Source organism: Pygoscelis adeliae, unplaced genomic scaffold (assembly GCF_000699105.1).
Source record: "Pygoscelis adeliae isolate BGI_AS28 unplaced genomic scaffold, ASM69910v1 Scaffold4, whole genome shotgun sequence".
Taxonomy (NCBI): Eukaryota; Metazoa; Chordata; class Aves; order Sphenisciformes; family Spheniscidae; genus Pygoscelis; species Pygoscelis adeliae.
In genome coordinates, this window is record NW_008824986.1 from 15,254,537 (window position 1) to 15,281,854 (window position 27,318).

The 27,318-nt window shown below is 36.4% G+C and overlaps 1 protein-coding gene across 1 annotated transcript in view; it reads right to left on the minus strand.

Annotated features, from left to right (window-relative positions):
• ATRNL1 (attractin-like 1) overlaps positions 1–27,318 on the minus strand; it is a 548,413-nt gene that overhangs the window by 442,061 nt on the left and 79,034 nt on the right. Inside the window, exons 8-10 of the mRNA XM_009325920.1 lie at positions 16,848–17,103; positions 8,657–8,840; positions 1,777–1,931 (exon numbers count right to left, since the gene is read on the minus strand). Coding sequence (XP_009324195.1) covers positions 1,777–1,931; positions 8,657–8,840; positions 16,848–17,103 — 595 coding nt within the window. The remainder of the gene's footprint in view (positions 1–1,776; positions 1,932–8,656; positions 8,841–16,847; positions 17,104–27,318) is intronic.

The following is a 27,318-nucleotide window of genomic DNA, read 5'->3' on the forward strand; positions in this document are numbered from 1 at the left end:
CTTTTATTATCTCCTAAAGCCACCTCATGCTTCAGCTGGCCTTAACACGACTTGCCATGCAGAGCCCTGTTTGAGTTTGTCTTTCTTAAATGTGTGTTGCCAAAATTCTACAAAAATATGCAGGGCCTTGAGAATGGCTTCAATGCTTCTTTCTTTTCATTAGGACTGCACAGGCAACTTCCATAGCCACATGACGTTCCTGACTCGGACGCACAAGCTACTGTCATTTCCAGCAACGTGCCTTCAGTTTGTAGGAGAAAATGCTTATCATTTCCTAAGTGTATGACTTATACCTTGTTCCATTAAACATTATCTCACATCGACTGTCATTTCCAATCATCTCATTCTCCCTGAATGACAGTCCAGCCTCCTCCCAGCTGGTTGTCAGCAAAGTTTTATGGGGTTCTTTTGTTACTATTCACTTCTACTTTTGAACTCGGGTAACTGGGAATGAATGCTGTATTTTGACATTCATGCTGCATACTAGCAGGCTTTGGTGCTTCAGAAGTAAACTTTTTTTTAGCACCATCCTCCTAAGACTATCTTCTGTCCCATGAAACTAAGCACAAATAGCTTAGCCTTCTTCATTGCGCTCTTGTCCATAGAAACACAGTTTATCCTTAACGTAACGATGCAAAAGTGTCCACAGTCTATTATTGCCGTGATTCATTTAATGTAGTTCTCCCAGTAGTCTATATGGGGGAGTATCCCCCAGAATTTTCCTCCCACTCAGTAAGAGTGCTCACACTAGACTGTGGGTGGGGTATTGCTCCATGTGAAACAGACACATACCAAGGCAGTTATCCTGATCAAGTAATGTACTTCAGTCTCAAAGGCAAGAATCTTTTAATTAATACTCTAATCTGAAATGCATCAGAGGAGGCAGGAGGAGGAGAGAACAACATGTCAGAGGAAGATATCCAGTAAAATCCATTCGTCTCAGCTATCAGCCCCAACCTGTGTCTATTCAGCTATAACCAGCTATCTACCACAATCAGTCTCCCAAGAGGCTGTTTCTCTACACTCTGCTGCGTGTGGTGTGGGCTTCCTATGTTTCCAGATTGCTCTTCAGCTTGTGGCAGCTGAACCATTCTTCGTTTCCTGAGCATCACCACCTGACGACCCCTGCCTCGCCTTTCAGGCTGCTGCGTACCTTGGCTACTCCACTCCCTGATTTTCAATTCAGGCCCATTGTGGTGCTTTCATATAAGCACTGAGCAATGCATTTTCCAAACTGCCACCAATTCCAAACCTTTTTAGGAACCTCTCAAGTGTTACTTGTGGGGAAGTGTTTTGGTTTCGGTTTGGGGGGGGTTTGGTGTGTTTTTTGTTTGTTTGGGGGGAGGTTGGCTTTTTTTTTTTTTTTTAATTCTAGCATCATATTTTATTAGTACTATGTAGATATTCAGTATTAAAAAAAAAAATCAATCAACACTTGGAGGTAATAACCACTAGGGTCTCTGTTCAACACACTTTCATAACACCAAAATACACCAATTCTTGCAATTCATTTAGTGACATATCCGCTATTCATATTATAAGACAGTATTAGGCACATTTTTATAAATTGATCATTTTAGCTGCTGTGCTTTGTGCCACAAACCAAAAACGTAAGACTATTACGAAACAAAAGCCTGTTTTTAATTTTACAATATAAATTATTTATAACTTGAAGGTGTTTGGGATCAAGACTTTAAAGGATTACATTAGCTTGAATGAGAAAGCAACACAGTGATATTTAAAACTTAAATGCAAAAAATACAATACAATACATACCTATATCATATGCAAGAAAGTCAGCAGAAAAGCACTTTGCACCATTACTCAGGGAAGTATCATTATGAGTGTTTCCGCCAAAAATGAGCATAGCTCCGTTTATTAAGACAGCTGAATGAAGATACCTTGCAAAGCCACTCTCTTTCAAAATAGTCCTGCAAAATATAAGAATAAATTAATACCTACTAACATGTGAGAAACTATATATACACATCAAGAAAATTTATATAAGAAAACAATATAAAATACAAGGAAAACAATAAAGTAAAGCTATTACTCAGTAAATATGATTAAATGTATTCTCAAAGATTATGAATTTTCTCATGTTACAACAAATATATTTAGCATTCATTTAAAATGATGTCCTGGTTTCAGGTTGGATAGAGTTAATTTTCTTCCTAGTAGCTGGTACAGTGCTGTGTTTTGGATTTAGTACCAGAATAATGTTGATAACGCACTGATGTTTTAGTTGTTGCTAAGTAGTGCTTACACTGGTCAAGGACTTTTCAGCTTCTCATGCCCTCCCAGCGAGAAGCTGGGAGGGGACACAGCCAGGAGCCAGGACAGCCGACCCAAACTGGCCAAAGGGATATTCCATACCATGGGACGTCATGCTCAGTACATAAACCGGGGGGAGTTGGCCGGGGGGCGATGACCGCTGCTCGGGGACTGGCTGGGCATCAGTCGGTGGGTGGTGAGCAATTGCATTGTACATCACTTATTTTGTATATTCTTTTATCACTATTATTATATTATTTTCCCTTCCTTTTCTGTCCTATTAAACTGTCTTTATCTCAACCCATGAATTTTAATCTTTTTTTTTTCCTGATTCTCTCCCCCATCCCACTGCGGGGGGAGGGAGTAAGCGAACAGCTGTGTGGTGTTTAGCTGCCTGCCAGGTTTAAACCACAACAGTCCTTTCCATATGACGATGGTGCGCTCCATACAAACTTCCACCACATGGGTCATGTACACCTGACTTCATCTGGATCTTTGGATAACTGCTTGTTGTTCAGGTCATCATAAATCACATCCAGCATGGCTAATTCCCTCAGGTACTGGATACCTCTCTCCATGGTGGTCCACTTGCCTGGGTGACATATAACATCTTCCTTGAAGGGATACCTTTCCTTCACGCCTGACAGGAGTCACCTCCACAGGCTGAGGGCTTGTGCCTCTTTTCCAATCACTTTGTCAATGCCCCCTTCCCTGGAAAGGGATCCCAGCTGCTTGGCTTCTTTACCCTCTAATTCCAGCTACTGTCCCCATTATCCCAGCATCGGAGCAGCCAGGTGACAACGTGCTCGCCTGGACGACAGCTGAAATCTTTTCGCATATCTTGCAGCTCACTCAGGGATAGAGATCGGGTGGTTACCATCTCATTTATGGCTTCTGCCTCCTCTTCCTCCTCTTGTTCTCATGATGGCCCTGGTTCATCTTCATCCCTTACTAAATGAGCTGATGTTCTTGTGTATTTCTTTTTGTGTGTAAGGGTGACTGATACCAGCACAGGCTGGTTCTCTGGTTCAGCTGCGGTGCCTGTCGCCAGGGTTTGACTAGCCGCGGTGCCTGTCGCCGGGGTTGATCTCTGGTTGGCATTCTTAAATAATTGTTTAACTATAAACAAGACTTGAACCACATTCAGGAGACACAGCAATAGGAACATGCTGGTTTGAACATCCCAAGGATATTCAGAATTCTTAAAGGCTGCTGTAACTAGCCTGAAGGAGGAAGGGAAGGTGAAGGAGTGGGGGAAAGCGTCCCCCTCTGTCTCCCCCATAGATTGGTTCCCTGAGGAGAAAACATAAAGACTGCGATTATTAATAGCTTCCAAAAGGTGGCTCCCGAGGTACGGAGATGACGGCAATGCCGAGTACAAATACCCGATTAGTTTCACGACCAATAATTTTATCATTATCATAAAGCAGTATTACACAGTGCAGCAAAATGATATCCTTGATCCAGCTCCCAGAGGTGATAGACAGCACAACAGGGAACATGTACAGCAAGTAAGGTGTTACATAACACAACTCTGAGAGCAGGCACAACAACTTTGAGAGTAAATTAATCAACATTGTGACCAGTGACTATTAAACCAATATGATGAATGCTTATAAAATTTGCCTTAACATGCTCTGGCCAGATCTGTCAGCATTTCAACCCTTCGTGCCCCATGTTGGGCGCCAAAAGGACTGTTGTGGTTTAGTCTGGCAGGCAGCTAAACACCACACAGCCATTTGCTCACTCCACCCCCCAGTGCAACGGGGGAGAGAATTGGGAAAAAAAGTAAAATCTGTGGGTTGAGATAAAGACAGAAAAGGAAGGGAAAATAATAATAATAATAATGATAAAAGAATATACAAAATAAGTGATGTACAATGCAATTGCTCACCACCCGCCGACCGATGCCCAGCCAGTCCCCGAGCAGCGGTCACCGCCCCCCGGCCAACTCCCCCCGGTTTATGTACTGAGCATGACGTCACATGGTATGGAATATCCCTTTGGCCAGTTTGGGTCGGCTGTCCTGGCTGTGCCCCCTCCCAGCTTCTTGGGCACCTCCAGCCTTCTCAGTTGGTAGAGCATGGGAAGCTGAAAAGTCCTTGATCAGTGTAAGCACTACTTAGCAACAATTGAAACATCAGTGTGTTATCAACATTATTCTGGTACTAAATCCAAAACACAGCACTGTGCCAGCTACTAGGAAGAAAATTAACTCTATCCCAGACAAAACCAGGACAAATGCCATTAATTTTTTTCTAATTAAAAAAAAAAGTTTGTCAAATAACTTCTCGGAAAAAATTATATCATGTTTACATTTTTCAGAAGTGATTAATGATATGGTAAATTTTACTCAAAACTGAGTGAAAACCTATTCATATTATTAATTCTGATTTTTATATATCCTTAGCCAAGTTGGTTTTTTGCTCAAGAAATGCAACAAAGAACTCTTTAGAAGGCTAAAAGAATCATTAGACCATCCTAAGTATTGGAAAAGGAGAAACTTTTTTTTTTTTAATTAATTGAACACTCAGACCTGGAAAAGAAATGGTAGAAGTCATTCTAGGTACAATGAAACACACTTGCACTGCTTCATAAATATATTCAGGCTGGCAAACTCAAACATACAGAATTTCAGTGCCAAAAAAAAAAAAAAAGTAGTCCATGCACATTGAGTCTTCATTCATTTTAGCCTGTGTCTGTGCAGTTTTGCTTTGTGCCAGAGCAATAACATGGGCCCAACAGTAGCCAAGAGCTATCAATACCACAGTTTTAAAGTGGCAGGTGTGGGGCTAGTAGAGAGAACAGAATACAAACTTGATTCAATCATAGCAAATAAATCTTACCAAGGGAGAGAATAACCATTTGTAGGTTTTGCCAGCTTGAATTAGTTAAGTAGACCAGCTGTAGAAATGTTTGTGAAGAGCTGATTATATCGCCAGTACAGAATATTATTTACATTCCCCTAATGACCTTTTATTTGTGTCAGTAATCTAACAGTTTTCAAGTTTAGACTCTCACTTTCACTTGTGTTACTGCACGCTGCTCACACCTACAATTAAACTGTTTTGTCATTCGTTTCCTGTAGTGAACATACTGACTTGATAATCTTTTCCTCTGATTGAATAATACTGTCTCTCTTGAATCACACTGATAACATTTGTTCAGTATTTTTACATCATCATAGGGTTTGGGGGAGAGGGTTTGAAGTATGTCTCATTGTTTTGACATAACGATGTAAAATCAATCAATAAACTTGAGATATTTTTTAAGTAATAAGAGATCGTATGTTTAACCATCTGAGAGGAAGGCATTAAACTTAAGTTCTACATTGTCATTTAAATAGAGTCCCCCCCACCCCTAGAAAGTAACATCAAAGGAAATACCAAAGACTAAATGAAAGTAAATGAGATTTTTTTTTAATTGCTTAAAAATGCAATAATTCTTTCAAGCCACCAGCATATCCACCAATATGCTTCTGTTTTTAACCCCCCTTTTTTTTTTTCTGTTAAGTGACTTGCATTTTTGTTGTGTATTTCTGATTAATACACTTTGAAAATAGAGCACAACATAAGTGTGTTTTTCTAACCAGGAATCAGCTTGATACAGAACACTTATGGTACCTACCCAGAAAAATGTGATACTTGGTCTCAACTCATCAGTTAGCAACATATAAAATGAGGAATGACAAACAAACAGAGTAAGACATTTTTAACAGTTATTTTCAACTAGTAATAGAGGAATAGTGCTGCTATGAGTTGAAAGAATGGTAATATACCAAGAACATGTTGTCCTTATCCATTTGGACTATAGATTTCTTTTTGTCTTTTGCTTCACCAGCTTCTACAGCTCCTACCTCCTAATTTACATTAATTGCCGTACACTAGGCTCTGTCTTGATTATCCTGCCTTGCAGCTGTCTACAAATAGTTGTCTTCATCACTAAAGGCCTAAAGAGCCATACAGTGTTCCGGGGAAAACTAAGGACTCTCTCCTCTCCACAGTGGATATAATAGCAATCCCCACAGTTTTTCTTTGGGCTACTCACTTATCTGCTTGTCACCCAACTGCATTGCCCCAGCCCTGGTCCCCACATTGTATGGGGCGGGGGGGGGAGGCCCTAATTTTTGTATATTGTGTACTGAGTTTCATCCATCCTGATAACAGTAACTTTTCCGCAAGATTCAGCAGAAGTAGAAGAGTAATACAGACCAAGTTTGTTAATTTGGGCATGATTTTCACTATTCATTAGCATTACTGATGAGAGCAATCTTCGGAACTCTCCAACACATATCAACCCCATGCAAATTATGTGAGAGTCTCAGCACACTTTACACCGAATTCATTATTTATGCACATTTACGTGTATCTGCAAACATTAGTCCATGTTAACTATACCAAAGCCAAGTGTTGCATACAGCAGCATGATATTATAATGGTAATAGAAATACCCAGGAGCCAGCAGGTGCTTCCGCTGTTTCAGGCCATTATCTAAGCCCAGCACCACGTTGCCCTCCAGTTGCCAACTGCAGCAGTATGCAAGTAATGCAAAGCAATGCAGGTATTACAAACACTGGAATTCTCCATCATATATTAGAAATAATGTTCACACTAGGAATTAAAATATCGCCCCCTCACATTCCAAGAACCATAAAGCTTATGCCTGATTTATATGATGAAATGAAAACCCACATGCCACTGAATAAAACAAGTAATCAGCTTTGTATACCAAGACTTTGAATATCAAGAAGGGGGCTTACAAGAAAGCTGGAGAAGGACTTTTTACAAGGGCATGTAGTGACAGGACAAGGAGTAATGGCTTTAAACTGAAAGAGGGTAGATTTAGATTATCTGTAAAGAAGAAATTGTTCACTATGAGGGTGGTGAGGCACTGGAACAGGTTGCCCAGAGAGGTTGTAGATGCCCCATCCCTGGAAGTGTTCAAGGCCAGGTTGGATGGGGCTTTGAGCAACTTGGTCTAGTGGAAGGTGTCCCTGCCCATGGCAGGGGGGTTGGAACTAGATGATCTTTAAGGTCCCTTCCAACCCAAACCATTCTATGATTCTGTGACTTAGTGAAACATATGAACCTCAGCCAGATCAGACAGAGAAACAGAGCGAGTGCAAGAGAAAAACAGAGACAGTGAGGACAAGCAGATGCGAGTGTGAAAAAAGCCACGTACATGGGCATGAGAAAGCTGTCATGACTCCACCTCTTCCTCATACCCCACCTAGCCAGTGGCATGTTCTGGCTCAGTTGCCTCACCGAGTCCTTTGAATACTGAGTATAAGAAGTCACAGATACAGTAAACAAAGATTTTATTACTACATAAGTGTCATTACCCCATTCTCTCAGCCAGTTTTCAGTCCCATAGTACAATTGACTTCCAGTGTAATACTCATGAAACGAATAAAAGAGTTCTCTACAAGCTGCAGAGAATGTCACATTAGTATAGATAGAAGCATTCGTTATTAGTTTTTATATAAGAAATAAAAATATTCCAATAATTATTATTATACTGTTGAACAGACCTTCAAAAGATACAGTATCACTTTGTTCCAAGAATAGAGTATAATAAGAGAGCATTAAAATTCCAGCCATTTAAAAATACATTAAAAGGGACAGAAAATTCTTGTAATAATGTTGCCAAGTGCCATGAGTTAGTGGCATTCAAAATCAAGAGCCCCAGTGAAATCAAACCCACGTTTCCAACATCTGAGAGCAAGTCTTGTGTGCTTAAAGTTAAGCCATTAGTGCTCAACACAAATATTAAATTGCAAGAATAAAATGTTCTGAGAAATAGTTCTTGACTCAAATCATCTCTAAGGTAAGAAAAAACATTTAAGGTCACTTTCTATACATAACATATAAGTAGCATTCATAAGTTACAATAAACTTGAGGGACATGGAACTGACAAAAATAGAAACATCAAGAATATTAATATCTAATGATCCCTATACAATATCAGGAATTTTCCCTGATTTCTGATAATTTTGTGAAAAATAACCTTCCACAGTTCTAAGATTTCTCTGCTTATTTATATAACAGGCACTTGAATGTGCATCACCAGTATATTTGTACCATATGGAAACAGTACACGTGTACTATTTCTGCATGGTGGTTATATCTGGATAGGAGAACCTTTTCCTAATTTGTAGAACATGTGCAAAGCTTCCTCCCTGCCATTCCTTCGATGTGTAGCTCCATTAATCCCTTGGCTAAAGTCTAATCCCTCACCACAATTCTTCCATTTTGTTGCAGGGAATGTACTGTTCTGCAACGTGCAAAGGATATGGAGGTGCCTACGTGACTTTACTCTACACTTATGTTTTCTTTTTCAGTAACAAACAACTTAGTTTCCTACATTACAAACCCCACTTACCATGTCCGAGTATTAACTTCATATCTGTAAAGATCATCCACCAAACCATATTTATTGCCAGGTAATGCTTTGTATCCACCATGGACGTAAACAGATTTTGTCAGTTCATCATAGACACTAGTATGGCCATATCCACCTTGCACAATTGCTCCTTTTGTTTCTGGTACGAGCCAAGAGTTAGACCCTGCAACAGATGCACAAAAGACACAGGTTTTAGGCTTACTATTGCTAACACTCAATACTAGGAGTTTTAAGTATATAAAATCATTTTCACTGTAATTCTAAACACAGCAATAACTAGGGACTTGTTTTAAGAAGTAATTTTATAGCAATGTATCAAAATACCTGCAGTTGGATAATGTTATTAGACTATTATCTGTTATTCTTAATTAAATCACAAATACATCATTGTTACAGGTGCCAGGCAGTATCTCATACTCTCCCATGTGTGAGTTCAGCACACACACATAACAAAAAAAAAAAGCCCAAACCTTTTGGAAAATATGAAATTAAGAGTTACAATTAATTCTCTCTCAGCCTTAACTTTGTCCAGCCAGAGATGGCTGATGAGAATTCAGTGCTGCAGCTACTTCAGCTGCATTAGGAACACCTGTACTAAATCAAGGGGAAACTGTCTGGAGAAGCCTGCCAGAAACTGAACTGCTGCGACTTGTGAGAAGCATGTAATGTAAGGTAGCTCAAAGTACGTATGGATACAGATAGACACTTTGCTAGTAAACTGTAAGATTATTGAGCTAAAATCAGTTTCCAACTACTGTTTCTTAGTTATTTAACTGCAAATATACCTACTCGGTTGCTGAAAATTCACAAAAGGATAATTTGATAGCAGCTCATTAAACTGGCACTTAAATCCACATTTTACATCACATCATTAATAACTGCAGAGAGACACCAAATAAAACCATTCACAAGAGCTGTTATGACTGAAGAATAAAACACAATTGGAAACTATTTTACCATAGCAATAAAAAAGGCAGAGAGGTTAAGTGACTTCTTGTTGCCTGTGGCCCTGAAATTTCCATTTTTTTCCCCTCCATCTTCCCAGCTGATGACATAAGCCACAAAAAGAGCAAGCCAGGAAGTATTTCCTATAGCCTATTCAAAAGAGCCTATGATGATTAGGCAGCCAGTTCTATGGATGTGAAATGGAAGAAATAATTCACTTACAGCCTCTTGAAGATTATGTAAGAAGAATAGAAAGTGTGGACAAGGACTTCTAAAATGGAGCAGTCTCCTAATTCTTAACCTAAATTGGCTGCCATTACAAAAGTTATTTATCCAAGGCTAGCACACAACACCATACACCTTGCTTCATCTGAAAGTCAGTTTAAATTCCATTTCCATTTTTATCTGATATTATGTAGGTAGTTTAAGATTACCTCTTTTTCCTTCGGATTCTTCTGTTCAGTGAAAAGACTCATACTTTCAGTTATTACTGTTGCTATTCTACTTGCATTAAATGGTTTCCAGGCACTGCCTCTATAAGCAAGTTACATTTTCTTCAGTAATGAGTGCTTATAGCAAGTTATAAAGTATAGATTAAACTGGAAGACTTGTGCTGATTTTTTGTGTGTATGAATGCTGATATTTGTGTAATACACTGTTTATATCTGACACAGTATATTTACATTATTTATATGTAGTGTAATGTAACTAGTATTTTATTCCAGTCTCTAGTTGGATATTATCAATATTATCTATTAAGAACTGCAGCTCTGAACACAAACATCAAATTTGTACCAATAATACTGTATTTTACATACATATTACCTTGCTAACAAATAGATCTACTTGATACAATTTATGTAAGAGGGTTGGTGAGGAGTCAACCTACAGATACATGTTTATCACCAACACCATCCTCATTTTTTCATTTAAATAGTGATCAGTCTAAAGATTGGCATATATGCTTTTCAGGGAAAAATGACTATTTCTCTGCATAAATCTACACAATGGTGTTGATCATATGCATAATAGAATATTTTGCATTTATATCTGACTGGTTCATGTAGCATTTAGAACACTGTCACAGTAAAATTGCATATTGCATAGCTTTACATGACTTGCGCAGAAATATGAATAGCTGTTCTTTCTTGCATAATAAAAAACATATGCTATGGATAACTACCTAAACTTGAGAACAGAGGTCCAGCAACATCTTTCTGAAGTAAAAGTCAAAAGCAGTATTACAGTTTCTCCTTCTATTTCCCATTCTAAAATTTAGTTGAGCTGTCTGAATTTTGAATAATGAAATGTATATATGCAGTTTTGATCTCTTTCACACTTCTTCAGCATCTTAAATATTGCATCATTCAGACAAAAAGAATACACCTCTGTCTGAATTTAAAGACATTACTATGCATATGATCTGCTTTGGTTTTTTTTAAACAATTCATTGATATGGATCTTCACCTATCTTTTTTTTAAACAGAAATCCAATTTTTATTGAAGGTATTTACATAACACTTCTCATACTCAAAGAGATCCCACTCTTTCTATCATTAGATCAGATGAAGTACTCGATTTACCAAATCAGTCATGCAAAATTCTGCATCCTCAACAGCTTAAAAGCCAAATACAGAAAGAGCTCTATGAATAAGCAAACTAGAAATAAGGAAATAGGATTGTTTTTATTTCACAGATTTCAATTTGTAAGTCTAATAGACAGTATAAAAATAAGGTCAAATGAATTTTGGAAAAAAAAAATCACAAAAAAGAAAATAATTCCAGTAATAGGGGCTTTTACTTTTCATTTGTAATTTGACATTTTTCATCAGCATCTGGGCAATCTTCCAGAGAATTCTACCACATAAAATTTCTCTTGAAATGCTTAGGCAAGTCACTATGATAACTTCAGATAATTAAATCTGTCAGATACTAAACAGCTGGACACAGTTACATGCTGCAATATTCTGGTCACCTTTGTCAAACGGAATCATGCACTTCATGTCCAGCTTTACCATGACAATTTCCAGGAGACTGATCAAGTGAAAGAAAAAAAAGAAAAAAGGCATCTACAAAAGCATGTAAACAGAAAAACTAATTACAGCAGAGATAAAAGCTAAACTCATTAATTCAAGGTACTGAAGCTGGGGGTATGACTCCATTCCAAAATTCTGACAGACACAGCAAGTGAAATTGCAGGCCCAGTAGCAAGCATTTTAAACAAAGCTGGTTAGATATTACCAAAGAATGGCAACCATAGTGCTGACATTAAAGACCAGAGGGAGGAGAGACAAGATCTGGACAATTACAGACCTTAAGCTTGCCTCAGTAATACGCAAAGGTTTAGAACAAAGTTTTTTTTTAAAAAGGATAAATAAAAAAATGTTGAAATAATGGGAAACTGTTGCAATGGACAATATAAATGTACCAATCTGTTTACAACACATTTACCTGAAAAACAGTTATCTACAGAAGGAAGCATAGGTGTTCTCGGTATCTGGGCTTCAGTAATGTCCTTACTATAGTGTCACAATGGGGAAATTAGTAAATAAGCCATTATAACAGAATGGGATTTGGGCACTGAACAAGAAGTAGCTTTGAACAATGTTGAGAGGTACTGGCATTACTAGGGAGACTTCCTAAGGATCAGAATGGGTGCATTTTATGACACTTCAATTTCACAAATTGAAGGTGTAATAATTGCATAAATGTAAACGCTATCAATTCACAGAAGCAGCAGAAAAACACTCAGAATGAAATGGATAATCTTGGCTACTGGAAAAAATGGATCAAAATTCAACATAATTTAAAGATATTGTGCACTGGGATTAGCAACATGACCTTCTATAAAATGGAAGCTCATCAGTTGATAATGACTGAGAAGAATGAGTAGGAGCACTGCTTCATCAGAGAAGGTCTATGAGCCATTAATGACTTTCTCATGGATGCAGTGCAAATGTCATTTTACTACATACCAAGTGAGCTGTTCCCAATAAAGTAGGGTTAAGGTTATTTAGCCAGGCACTGGTGAAATCTCACCTAGAATATCCCACAGGCTTTTCTAATCATCCATGTTCAAAAGAGATTAACTCCTTGTGGAGAAGGTACAGAGATGAACTATTAGAATGAGAGCAGAATAGATGAGGTTGCCTTAATTAGTCTTGCAAAATGGAGGATTGGTTTCTATAAATATAATTCAAAGAGACTTCAAGGAAGGGAGATGAGCTGCTTACATTAAACAATGTATCACCCAGAAAACAAGTGAATATAAACTGGCCATTGATAAAGGTAGGCTATGAATTAGAAGATGCCTAGTCACTAAAATTATAACCAATTTTCCAATGACACTGTGAACAAAACCCGAACTGTTTAAGATTAATCCTCATATATTTTTGAAAGAAATTATAAAATATGGTGTTTACGTTTAAAAATATTTTGATGGCCAAGGTGATAAATTCCAGCCTTTTGCTCACAGGAGGTTAATCACATCCAAAGACGTAACACCATTCCATCATCAGAGAATGCAAAGCAAGTAAAATAAGAGACAAAACCTTACTCTTCCTTTTCTTCACTTCATTTCTTTGTATGAAACTGGTTAGGATGGCCAAATCAAGAAAAACTGCAAATTTGAGCAATAATCATTTTATCATTCAAAACAGAATACTTAAAATAGCATTTTGATACAAAGTTGCTTCTAAAAAGACGTTTGAAAAACATTTTTGTTTAATATGCAGTAATAAATCCACCAAAAAAATCCAAGGAAAGCTAGATATATTGGCCTGATCTGTCCTTACCACAATACAACCTTCGAACAGATTAGGTAAAAAGAACAGAATGTCCAAGAAGCACCTCAGTGTGTCATCTTCATTTCATTGCAGTGACAAACTTTAAAATTTTTTGAGCAACCATGAAGCTCATGATAACTTACAAAGAATAGGAAACACATGTTATATCATAGGGCAATTTCTTTTAACACTATTTCAAAGAAACATTTTTAATCAAAAGCAACCTATAACCTACTTCTAAAGTCATAAAAAAATCAGCCTAAAAAACGTGATATGCTGCTAATCCAAACAAATATCTGTCTTCTAAAAAAAAAAAATAAATAAAATCACAGAAGACTTATTCAGAAGTTTCTTAATCTATAAGGGCCTTTTATAAGCCTCAGCTAAAACAAAACACCATTATTATATTCACCTTGAGACTCACATTGAGATTCTTAGAAGGTTTATGAGGTATTGCTAACCTAAAGGGAAATAAATTTCCCTGGGGAGTAACCCAGAAAAGCTTTATGGTTCAAGTTAGTAAAATCATTCATATAACCTCATACCAGGATTTATTCGTTCCTCAAAAGTCATAAGTCTAGGTATAGCAAGAAAGAACAACAGGAAGCACTTTTGTTCCTGCAACAACCACCGTACCTTTGGAGTAGAAATGAATTCTTGTGCTTTTGCATGATGAAAATCTGCCTGCAAACCATGTCTGATTTTTCCAGAACGTATTTGACTTTGATAGAAATTACTTTCTTCACTAATCAATGTCAGAGAAATTTTTAGACCATGCACACATTTGATTCACATGTTTTGTTAGTAAGGACTACATACCTACGTGAAAAGCTAGGGAATCCACAAATAACTTAAACTTATTTAGATGTTTCTTGACCTGGACCCCATGAAAATCAGGGTCACAGTAACTAAAGAAAGCTTTAGCACCAGAATTCCACATATCGAGTTAATTAAAGTTAATTAACAGGACTGGATCACTAGAGGTTTCAATTCACATGAACCAAAGTGTAAGTTGCCTCTTTCTATGCCTCTTTCTTTCAGTAGGCATCCGGTAAATGCTTGAAAAATAGCCTCCATTAGAACTAAAAGCCATGGCTGATAACATTTAGAAAGAATAAAGCAGTACAATTTTAAATGTTAAGGCAATGTATATTTTAAAAGCAAGCAGAGAGAGAGAAAATGGGACTCTAATTTTTCTTTCCATAATGTCACAGAAGCCCTTTTTTATAACAAATTTTCTTTCCTGTTCAGGTGGGTTCACAGCAATACTTCTACCACTTCCTGTGTCTTTTAAGTTTGGATTCTGAGCTGCTAAAGTCCCAAAAAAACTAGTCATTCTTAGTTCAAACTGCCATCTGGAATTTTATGGTTAAAAATGATCCTACAGCTGCAAAACTGTAGATAAATGTTACAGCTGACACAGAATTCAGGAAAGTTTGCCACAAAATTCATTTAACTTAGGAGGGAGGGGAAGGAGAGAGATGCAATGAGGTAAAATGAAACATGAGAACTACTCACACCAGAAATGTTTCAGTTACAGCACATAGACCATGCTCTGCAAAGCACTGCATGCACCAATGATTTTTCATCACGTGAGTAGCCTCACTGAAATCAATGGGTTTTCACAGTAATACCCTATATTGTTACATGTTTACTTTATATTTGATGCAAGTGAAGCATGCTTTCTCTAACAAACTAAATTTCTCACTAGTATGTGATAAAATTATTTCAGAAAGGAGCCAAAAATCTTGAGAATAATTCAGACCCATAATAACTGCCAGAGAAATAAGTGCTTTCTCCTACTCAAAGCTTATTGCCATGGTATGAAAGGTTTGGGTTTTTTTTCTTTCTTTGTTTTCTATATGTTTAGTTATAGTCTGTTTTATTAATCCCCCACAAACATAGCTTTAACATTAAAAAAAAAAAAAGGAACAAGTTGTACATTTCAGCCATAAGGCCAGCAATAAAATCAACCAGACAGAAAATTTTACACTACAAAATTAATCTTGTACTCCTCATCCTTTTCATTTCCCTCTTCATAATTAAACTAACCACAATAATAGGTGAGAATAATACTGGTACTTCTACTCCAGACTAAACAAACCACATGTGAAGAAGCAAATAATCCCAAATTCCATCCAAAATTCCACATTAGAGTGAACAAGCATGCAGAAAACTAGAACAACATATTTTTATCTTCAAGAAAAAAAACTTCTCTCTTGAAGGTTAGAAAAAAAACTTTCAGAAATTAAGTTTTTAAAAAAGACTAGCCTTTAATAACAAATCTTACAATGTTGTTGTGAAACATCATTCTAAGACCAGAGTTTTTAGTAGTTTATACAGTTTAACCAAATTTTTCAGTGTGGATAAAGCACATCATGGTGCTCTTCCTCTTATTCCTATTCTCTTTTATCCTTGTTCAACATTGTTATAAAATTTCAACATTACCATCAAGAAGCATAAGAACTCTCTGTTTTGAAGGGATTTCCCCACCCCATAAATCTGCTTAAACAGCATTTATATACATATGCATACATGCAAAAAAGTAAAATGGAACAATTTATTATGCCTTAATATAAAAATATTACTTTGAAATTTTTTATTATGCATTCTGTGATTGCTTAAATAACTGAGAGACTTGGATCAAGTCTATAGAAAACAAGGGATGCAAAAAAGTAAGAGAAGATTATAATTTGAATTAGTGGGCATATAAATATTCCTAAAAATGTATCAGAAGGTGTAGATTTTCATGTTTATTCTATTGAAATAATATCTTAGATGTACTACGTATCTGAAAAAACTATCTTGGTTTATTTAATTCTAGCATTTAAAATCACCCCTAAGAAAAGCTTCCCAGTTCGCAAGGGAAATCCCAGACAGAAATGGCAGGTTATTTACAAAAATTCATGTTAATTTTCCCTTATTTCCTCTAGTAGCAATATGTATACACTTTAGAGAGAACCCTATATACAATGATGAACTAAATTATGACATTTAGAACATCAGAATGAAAATATTACAGCAACATTAAAGAACCTTCAAAATAACTAAGTTATTGTAGTAGGCACTTTTCATTGTATTCTCTTTTGCCCTTTCTTTTTTTGCTCTACTCATTTTACTTTATCTACTCTGTGGTAAAAAAGCAAGTTTCAACACAACAATAACCACTGCATGGAATTTCTGGTTTCAACCCTTACCCCCTTAGACTACCACGGCCATGTATATAATAACACAGTGTCAAAGGCATTATACTCTAAACATGTATAACATGCTACTGCTTAATAAGAAATCTGATCTACATAATTTGAAGGAAAAAAGATGAGGTTTTATTTATTTTGCAAAATACATATTTTCTGAAAACAGGAGTGCTCTTGACTTTAAAAAAAAAATCAGGATGTTTTTTATCAGTACACGATGAAAATTATTTGAAAGTGACTTACTGATGTAGTATTCTTGCACAATGCTTGTGTAACCATATATGGCAGAATATCCAAAAATGATAATCATAACCACATCTCTGCTGTCCAGCTCTACTACGTGTGCTGAATGACCTTCCACAGCATATTGTTGGCCATGTACAAGTACTGCAGGAGTTCTGGTACTCCATGTTTGACTGTGTATGTTGAAAATCCACAGCTCATCAGTAACATTGCCATTATTTGTTTCAATTTTGCCTCCATACATGTAGATGTCTTCCTGTAAAAATTAAAACGAAGAGAAGATAAAGCTAATAATGGATTACAGAAAGATAACATCTGAACTGCATACTTCTGTGCTGCATAATATTTCATAACCGAACAATCTGCTTTAAATCTTCACATTTAACTAGTGCTACATTAACCAGCTCAATATCAGATACTAATCCCAGACAATGATATTTAAACTAAACCAACAATGATGATAAGGAGACTATTTCTCTGAAAAATAAACCCAGCCATGAAAATGACACCAAAATGAATCTCAACCGGATTCCTTCAAGCAGAAAAACTTTAATTACATGGCTCTTCTAATTCATACTGCAGCATTCTATTAGAAAAAACTAAACAGAAAGGATATTATATTGTTTTCTTAAGGAACAGTTCACAGAACTAAAATGTGATTTTCCACACGGTCTATGGGGATTTCATTCAGCACGTGCACGAGAGAGCACATTCTCTCTTAACAAAAAAGTAACATGAGATCGATGACTGAGACTTCATAGTCATCAGAACCCAAAGAAAAGGGACAATGTGTGTATAGCATCCTCTTGGGCACATTTGCTAAAATCAAATCCCATAGGGGGATACTTTGAGTTCTTTTAAAGGGATGCAAAACAGATTTTCTAGTCTGCCTGGAAACAGCATACCTCAAACAGCAATGCCATCTGTTTTGATAAGTAATGAATGATTTACTTAAATATTAACTGAAAGGAAATCCTACTAAATCTCAAACTTCATCTGGAGTAGCAAACCAAGACATACAAAGTCACAGAACAAATTCCAGCTTGTTGGCTTCACAGACTGGCTCAAGGACAGTTTACCCTGAGTAGAAAAAACTGCCTCTGGTTCTGAGAATGGTACTTAATCTTTGCTAGGACATACCCAGAACCACACACATTCTGCATCCCATCTGCATGCTGTTTGTACAGTTGGCAGTTGTCTTCTGCATACTGCAATGTATATATTCTAGGGTTTACCCTAAATTCAATCTTACCTGGTTTTTAAAAAAAAAAAAAAAGGAAGCTGCAGGCTTAGCACATTTGGCAAGTTTTGCTTGGCATGGAATACTGAGCCTCAGAAGAAGAGACTAGAAGATAAAGAAACTACCTAATATAAGAAGTCTGGATCAACCATGTGGAAATTTCAGACTTATTGTACAAGGAGCTGATGGGATCTAAATCAAAATGTAAACTGCATGCTATTATTATACATGTCAAGAAAGATGAACTCAGACTGGCAGGCATATAAAATATAGATATCACTAGAATGACTGTCTTTTAGTCCAGCAAAACAAAGGCTTGAGTGGGTTATAATGCTGTCTATATACCTACAGTTGATGGCAAACAACAGAGTCCAGGACCACAAGAAAAACTTCCTCATTACTCAGAGAGATTAGTCAGTAAATGACTGACCAAACTGTCTGACCTGTCTTCAAGAGTATACTTGAAACATATGCAAGATTTTCAACTATATTTTCATTTGAGGGAGGTAAACATTTCTTGATTTGGAATTTAAAGTTGCTCCTATGCAGTGATACTTTGTGTTACTGATTAGCGTGGACTGGTGGTGTTTGAACAAAAGATGTTCACATCCTTCAGTAGGAATTTATAGTAGGATTAGAGATATATAAGTCTGATCCCATTTTTTTTCCTATGAGATAAAACAACATTTCAAAGAGCTTGGTGAAGACCCACAAAAGGTGTAAGGAGGCTGTGCACTGATCCAAAGGAATGGCTTGAACAAATACTCTTCTTAAAAGGATTGCATATGGCTTATTCATTACACTGCCACATCGATCTCAAAAGACCAATCATCAGCATCGCTAACATAGTGGACTAATTATTTATTTATTTTTAAATGCTGATAACAGACTACAGAAGAAAGAGGGAGCTAATTAGGGAGTTGCAGGTACTGTATAACAGTATTTGAAAAAAAGATTTCTGACACTGAGGAAAGACACTGCACAAAAAAAGGTGACCTAAAGAGCTGCATGAACTTTGAAACGATTACTCAGACAGCTGACAGTAAAAGTCCTCCTCACAGTTCTGCTTAAATGATTCAAAGTTCAGATAAAAGAACACTTCTGTGAGGAGCAATCTTTATGAATGACACAGCAGATCCTGTACACAAGACTATTCACAGAGAAAAAGACAAGAAGGTCATGACAACTGCTTTATCAACGACAAAAACAGATTTAACTAAGCTTCGCTCAGGGTATTTCTGAGATTAAGAAGCTCCTAGTGCTGCTGAAAAACACTTTAAAAGTTAGTGATGATCAGCTGAACATGGAGAAAGAATGGCTCACAGACCAAAGTCAGTAGAAGAAAGACAGAATGAAAAAAAAAAAATTACATGCATAGTTATACAGGACAAAAAACAACATCCTAGGCATGTAAAGGTGGACATTTATCTGGAAAGCCTAATCAGGAAGAGATTGTAGGAAGGATACAAGTGCAAATGGTCCTAAGCAGCACGAAGATTGTGAAAGAAAAGAAGGAATCCCCTTACAAACTTATACTAACTTTGTAACTTACTTATAAACTTTATAAAAAGTATAAATCAAGGTATATGCTAAAGGTGAGACTTTCTGACAGACGCAATACACATGATACAGAGCTTCAAGAGTGCTAGTACACAAAAACTGCTGACCTTTAAATGAATAAAGCATACTAGATATCTGTTTATAGTAAGATAGCATACTGCAAGAGCAATGAGATGAAAAACAACAACAACAAAAAGTATAAAACTGAAAGTCCATGTGAAATTAATGAGGGAAAAGTGTCAAGAATCTGGCCCAGATGGAAGATGTTAAAAGTTGTACTCCTCAGCCTGGAGGAGCAACAAGACCAAGAGGCAGACTGTCCAAGGAACAGATAACAAAACAACAGGCAGATAGGCACCAAGAAGATACAAGACCTCCAACACACTCATATTTTAAAGTTTTGATACCACGTGTCAAAAGCAACACTTTTAATCAGAGTGGCAGATAGTAAAGGTGAGTATATACTCAATAAATTAACCTTGGTTATTTTAGATATATTACTTCACATTAATAAAATTATCTAAAAACCTACATAAACCTTTAAAAATCTTATGTTTTTCAATGAAAATTTCATATAAATATTACCATATGCAAACTGAAGTATATAAAACTACACTGTATATTGAACTTGTAATTTGGAGTTCCTGCTCAGTAGGGAATTCCAGCAAAAATGAGAAATTTCTTGCTGTAAACCAAGCAGGTAGGCAGCTCACTCATTCATGACATTCCCACCTGCAGATCACATCAGTTGGTTTCTTGGCAACTGTTCAGGTGCAAGCCAACAAAACAGCTAGTATGGCTCCTGTTAGTTTCAATGGAAACAAAACTTTCCAATAGATATTTCCATTTTCTCAAATCAGCTTTTTTCCCTGATAAAATTATTTCAGTAGAAATTTTTGATGAACCATAATGATAAAGAAAGATGAAAAAAGGAATATGATCTGTAAATAGTTGACTGTGCACATTGGACAGAGAGGATGAGAGGACAAGGCAGGAATCATAAGACCAAAGTCAGGATTTGAACAAAACAGTTAAGTCGCATTTCTCAAGAGAAGAAGAAAACATTCGTTTGATCTAGTATTTCTCTTACAGAGTAATGATTGACACACACACTTCCTCTAGCCAAAATGGAAACAAGAGAATAACTCAAATACAGAAGAACTCAAAGTAAACTGTCACAATTTGGAATGCCTGCTGGAGGAAGTAAGCAATTTAAGGCAGTAAAATTCCTCTTAATTTCTTCACCTTATTGATATCATCAGCATCTTTGAAGAATGTGTGTTTTTAAATAACCAAAGAATTCAAATAAAATTAAATGCCTGGTGGGAGAGGGTAAAACAGAGGGAGCGAGACTCTTCTCAGTATTATCCAGTGAACAGACAACAGGTGATGGGCACAAACTGGACTACAGGAAATCCAATTTAAATATAAGAAAAAACATTTCTTTTTACAGTGAAGATGGTCAAAAGCTGGAAAGGGTTGCTCAGAGATTCTGTGGAATTGAATATCCTTGGAGATATTGAAAACCCAACTGGAAGAAGTCTGGAGCAACCTGCTGTAGTTGACCCTGCTTTGAGCAGAGAGGCTGGTCAAGTTGATATCCAGAGGTCCTTTCCAACCTCAACTATTCTTTCTGGCTCTGAAAACAAATTTTTAATACATGCATATCCCTTGAGAGCCTCTTCCTTATTTCATTTTCTATTATAAACAATAACAAAAATAATCCATTGGATGATCATGAACAATATCCAAATTGTAAAAGTAAAAATATTTTTCTTAAAAAAAAAAAAAAAAAAAAAAAAAAACACAAAACCAGAAACTTTGAAAAGTCACTTACTTTGTGTGACTAAACAGATGACACAGAAAAAACAGAGTTCTGGTAAACAAATGGCAATTGGCTTAGCAGTCTGAACTTTATAATGAGGGCAAATTATAATTCTTTTAGAAGCCGGAAAGAATAAAATCTTTCAATGTGCATTTATCCTTAGAGTTACAGTAACAAAGAAAGTCAGGATCTACATGAAAGCACTAATTTCTGTAAATTAATAAAGGCTCCAAATCCAAAAATAAATTCTCCTTTAAGTGAGTAATCATAAATTAACATGGCGATTTGTGCATTCGAGGTTTCATAAAAACTGACAAAGTAACCCACAGAATTTCCACATAAAAGGTAAATGAATACTTATTTTTAATAGAGGTAAAAAGATTTAAAAATTGCAAAAATGACCAGTGATCCAGTATGCTTTACTTCAGCTGTCTTGTGTTCCCGATTTCCAAGGCTGTGTACTTGGTAATTCCTGAAAAATCATGCCCCAACAGTATCACCTAGCCTTTGCATAGTCATTTTAACAAGACTTCAAATCGCTTCACAGAGGAGCGTTTTACAGTGAGAAAAAACTGAAACAGAGCAAGGAAGTTACTCAACAAGATCGCCAACAGAGCAAGTAATAGCACCCACTTGTGTAATAAGTCCCAGTAGACAAACTATACAGCAGACCAGAGTAACTCTTCTACACACTTCACATTGAATCCTGAACAAACAGACGGCCAAAATCGTTAGTTCCTTTGACCTTGGACAGGCTCTTCCCTACCCCATATGTCAGGGGTTAATATTGATTTTACATTTCATATAAATGCAGTCATTCAAGACTTTTCTAAAACTTCTATTTTTATTCTTTTAGACTTTGCAATTTTTCTTTTTTCCTAAAAGAACAATACTTATCAGCTGCTCGACTGTACCTGCGAACACTACACTGTTATGCAAATCCTGCCTGCATTCCAAAAGAATCTTATCTGTTAGTTACCACAAAAAAAGTGTAAAGGAAATGCATAAGGCAGTAATTTATAATCCATTTCTAATGAATTGGAAGTAAATTAATCATGTTAAAATAACCACATAATTTTCATTTTGTATTTCTTAACTGTATTATGGATGCACAGAAAAGTTTCTCTCTCAGAATCAAGTTTTCTGACTTAATTCTTATATAAGTCCAATCTGTTCCTGAAAATTTGGCCAAAGATATGCCACTCACAAACCACATGAAGAACAGTCATTCTCCATTTTCTTGAAACAAGACTATCAATCTGTTTTCCTCTCTTAGATTGTACCCATGCGTTAGTATATAAATTAACTTTATGTAAACTAACAGGACTCAAAAGTTCATCAGAACTTTTGTTCTCTATGCTTACCTGAAATTTCTAAAAGTTTAGTCAAATCTGTACATCAATAAGATATTTCTGGAATTTTTTTTCAAGCAAAATGTAAGTAAGACGCAAAAAAAGTCATCTGGCAATAACTCATCCATCACAGGCCTGTTTTCTGCATTCAATACGTGCCACCTGCGTTAGGACTGCCTCATACCTCCTCTTCATTTCCTCAGACCATGACCTCCTTTAATATGGTAGCAACATCAAGAACTTTCTTTTATATATCACAAGAAAAAAAAAAGAATAATCAACATCTCTACTTGATCCCATAATCCTCCCATTAGATCAGGACTGACAGACTGGAAAGCAGTCTTCACTTAACTTTTCCTCCTGCAGCCTGCTTTATTATTCTTAGCTTATTGTGGAACTATATCCTCACTGAACAAGAACCTGCTATGTTACATGAGGAGCATATTAGAACCTGAGCTTCCCAATAGGACCAAATTCAAGTTCAAGACAGTACATACTGCAGCAATCTGTATGTCAGGAGGTTAGCGTAATCAAGAGTGCTGTCACTTTATTTCTTCATTATTTCCACAGTTTTCCACATTGTTTCTGGCTACAGTTAAAGGTATTAATTCATTGAAGGATTCAATTAAGTCAGTTCCTATGTATCTTAAAAGCCAATAACTTTTTTCCTGGACTACAGTAGCATTCAAAATGTAGGACAGGAAAATAAGGTAGTGTGCTTTTGGCAAAAAAACAAAATTTGAAATTTACTTGTTTGCGTGAAAATTCCTACATTTACAGAAAAGTAGGCTGACGAAAAGCATGCAAATAAAATTATGTGAACAGAGCTTTAAAACTGCTGAAGGTATAAGCTGGGATTTTAGCAGAGATATCAGTCTGATCTTTGGTACATTTAATATTTGGATTAAACATATTGGAAGGAAGGAATAAGTAATGGAGACTGCATATAAAAGTATTAACTAGGCATCTGCTTTTAGATCTGCTAGACATAAAAGCCAATAATGCTTAGACTTCAACTTTCAAACCAATTGGAATATAATGTTGAAACAAGGAATGAAAAATATCACATTTTTACATAAAGGAACCAATCTCTTGATGAGCAAGGTCCACTTAATTGAAGAGGAACTCTGAATAGGCTTTTATCTAGACTACATGCAAAAACTGTATGACAGCTCATCTCACCTACTTCTCATATACTTCTGAGGTCTGCAAATCAGAATGAGAAAGCAAGTTGTGCATAAGATCTAATTTAAAGTCATAAAATAATAAAGCTATGCAACTTGGTTGTACAACCTGCTAATAATTATTAATAGAATAGTTAGAAAAGACTTACATTCCTAGTGCTGTTCCAAATTATACTACAATAGCCAACAAAAATAGGCATATAAAAGAATAACAACAAACCAATCGGAGAAAGATTTTGTCTCACTCATATTAAAGCAGAAAAAGTTTTTACTTTTTTTTGTTAATACTAGGTTTTGATTAGGCTAATAAAAAAAATACCAGAAGAGATACACAGACTCAACATCAATATCAATTAATTTGGAAAAGTAATCAAAACAATTATTCTTTTTTAATAAAGCACTAAAATTGTAAGTAACATTCATAAAACTCAAATGAGCCAGATTAAATTTGACTACGTATAAAATGGTCCATATACTGGAAAACATCTTTATGATTACTACTATGTTAGCCTGCCTGTTTGCTTCATTCCTATTGCCGATCTCAAGGGAAACAAATCTCAGTGCCCAGTCATCCTTCCACTGTCTTGGGACTACTAGCAACAGCTTAATTACAAGGTAGAATTCTGTGATACAACCACAAGCTCACTACCGAGTAAACTCCCAGCAGCGACCATATACTCACCCCATATGCCAACTCCCTTTCTACTTTATTCCAGGGATCCAGTATTTTTTTCAATTTACTAACTCCCTATCTAGTCACCGTTTAGCAAAGCTATATGTACCTACTTTAAAAACCTCACAGGCCATTTCCTTCAGTCTCTTTATAATCCTACTTCTTTTATGAATTATTTCAAAGTATGTTGACATTTTTCAGTATCAAGATGCCAGGAAGTATATATAATCTTTAAGATACGGGAGAACCAATGGCTAACAGATATAGGTAGCACTTTTCCAATAACCAGTGTGAAGAGACACTGAAGGTAAAACTATCTAACAGTTCAGTTGGTTTAAAAGCAAGAACATTTTTATACTCTCTCCTCTATAAATGCATAAAAAGTCTTAGTCACTTGTTATAACTATACATCAGTGGGAGTCTTCTGATCTTTTTTTCTTCAGAATAAAGTAGTACAGTACTTCAATTTTAACTAAAGAAGCATTCTGAGGGAAATGGGCACAGTAACTTATTTCATTCTCCACAGAGTCAATTATACATCTTCAATTTACCTTGCACCACAATCAGGCAATACAAGCTCTGTACTCTCACTCTGGTCTAGTGCTAGGCTTTGAAATCTCAGGAGCTCAAGTCAAAAACTTAATCTAATTTCTTCTCTGTGGATATTTTTTCTCTCAACTATAAAGGAAACGTTACACAATGACTAGTACACAGCTCAAAACACAGCTCAAAGCTGCCATCTCTAGGTATTACGTTCTACTACTCTTCACACTAAATCATTTTTCTGTTCTTTCAAGAGACTGAACAACTGAAAGGAAAAATAACAAAAGTTTATCCTAACAAGTTAATTTCAGAACTTATTTCAAGAGGATGTACTTTTTCAGTTGGAATTTCTTCAGCTTACATGATCAGCTCCTTTTGGCCCATGTAATTTTTGACATTTGACATAATCACTAGTACAAGCAACATATTAATTATTTGACATGAGTGGTGCTGTGTTCATTATTAGTGAATTCTAATTACCAATTAACATGTGCCTTTGACAACAGCAACAGCTTCTTCACTACACACTTGCTTGTAGCTTTCATTAATATTAACAAGAGTTCATTTCCTCACTGAGATCCAAAAAGATCTCTGAATTAATAGAGGTCTATTATATTTAATATTTGCTGGTAAAAGTATCTCTGAAATGGTTACCCTTCAGTCTGGAATATCTCAAGAAAATATTAGCACTGTCAAATAAAAAGGTTAAATGAGATTTTAAGCCTTTATTCTGAACTGCTAAATGACACATTACTTGAATGTTTCCCAACTAAAAGGTCCACATTCTACAAGAACTCTAATAACCAAAGATAGCAGTCAGAAAGATCTGACCTTCAAAGAACAGATAATACATTAGTAATGAATCAGGGAACTGATGAGAAGAAAAGCAATTTCTGAGTCGATGTTGGGGCATGCACACAATCTAGTTCATATTGTTATTGAAAAACACCTCTACAATATTAACCATGCCAGGTACAGATTCAACATCTCTGGAAGAGCAACAGATGCCAGGGGAAAAAAAAAAAAAAAACCACCACAAAAAAAAACAAAAGATCCATCCAAACTCCCACAAAGCTCCTTTTGCTTAACTTCAAAAGGAGCACTATATAAAAGGAAGACCGATCATAAAAGGAAACTAAAAGGTACAACTAAAAGGATAAAATCTGTAATGATAATATGAAGACATGTCGTGGTTTAACCTCAGTTGGTAACTGAGCACCACACAGCCGCTCGCTCACTCCTCCCACCTGCCCCCCCAACCCCCGGTGGGATGGGGGAGAGAATTGGAAGAGCACAAGTCAGAAAAACTCGTGGGTTGAGATAAAAACAGTTTAATAATGGAAATAAAATAATAATAGCAATAATAATAATAATAATACACAAAGCAAGTGATGCACAGTGCAATTGCTCACCACGCGCCAACCAATGCACAGCCAGTCCCCGAGCAGCGGCCCCCCCGGCCAGCTTTCCCCCGTTTATGTACTGAGCATGACGTCACATGGTACGGAATGTTTCTTTGGCCAGTTTGGCTGTGCCCTCTCCCAGCTTCTTGTGCACCTCCAGCCTTCTCAGTTGGTAGACCATGGGAAACTAAAAAGTCCTTGGCTAGCATAAGCATTACCTAGCAACAACTGAAACATTGGTGTGTTATCAACTTTGCTCTCATCCTAAATCCAAAACACAGCACTGTACCAGCTACTAGGAAGGAAATTAACTCTATCCCTGCCGAAACCAGGACAATATCCACCCCTTATTCTATACCATCTGCGTCATGCGCAAGTCTCATATTTTCCAGTACATGTCCATTAATCACCCCCCCTTTTCCTGGGTTTCTCTTTATATATATATATATACACACACACACACACACAGAGATATCATTCCCTCAGTCTATGGGCCATCCCTCTAAAATGTTCGGTGAGTTCATTTAGTCCATGACTTCGGGCTCCATCTGTCGTAATAATCTTCCAGGGCAGGAAAGATGGAGATGGTATGTGGTGTTGGATTGTTTCATGGTGAAATCAGTTCTGGTACCATCATCACTGTACTTTGCTTGGTTTCATCGAAGTTATTCTTCATTAGTCCGGGTTATTC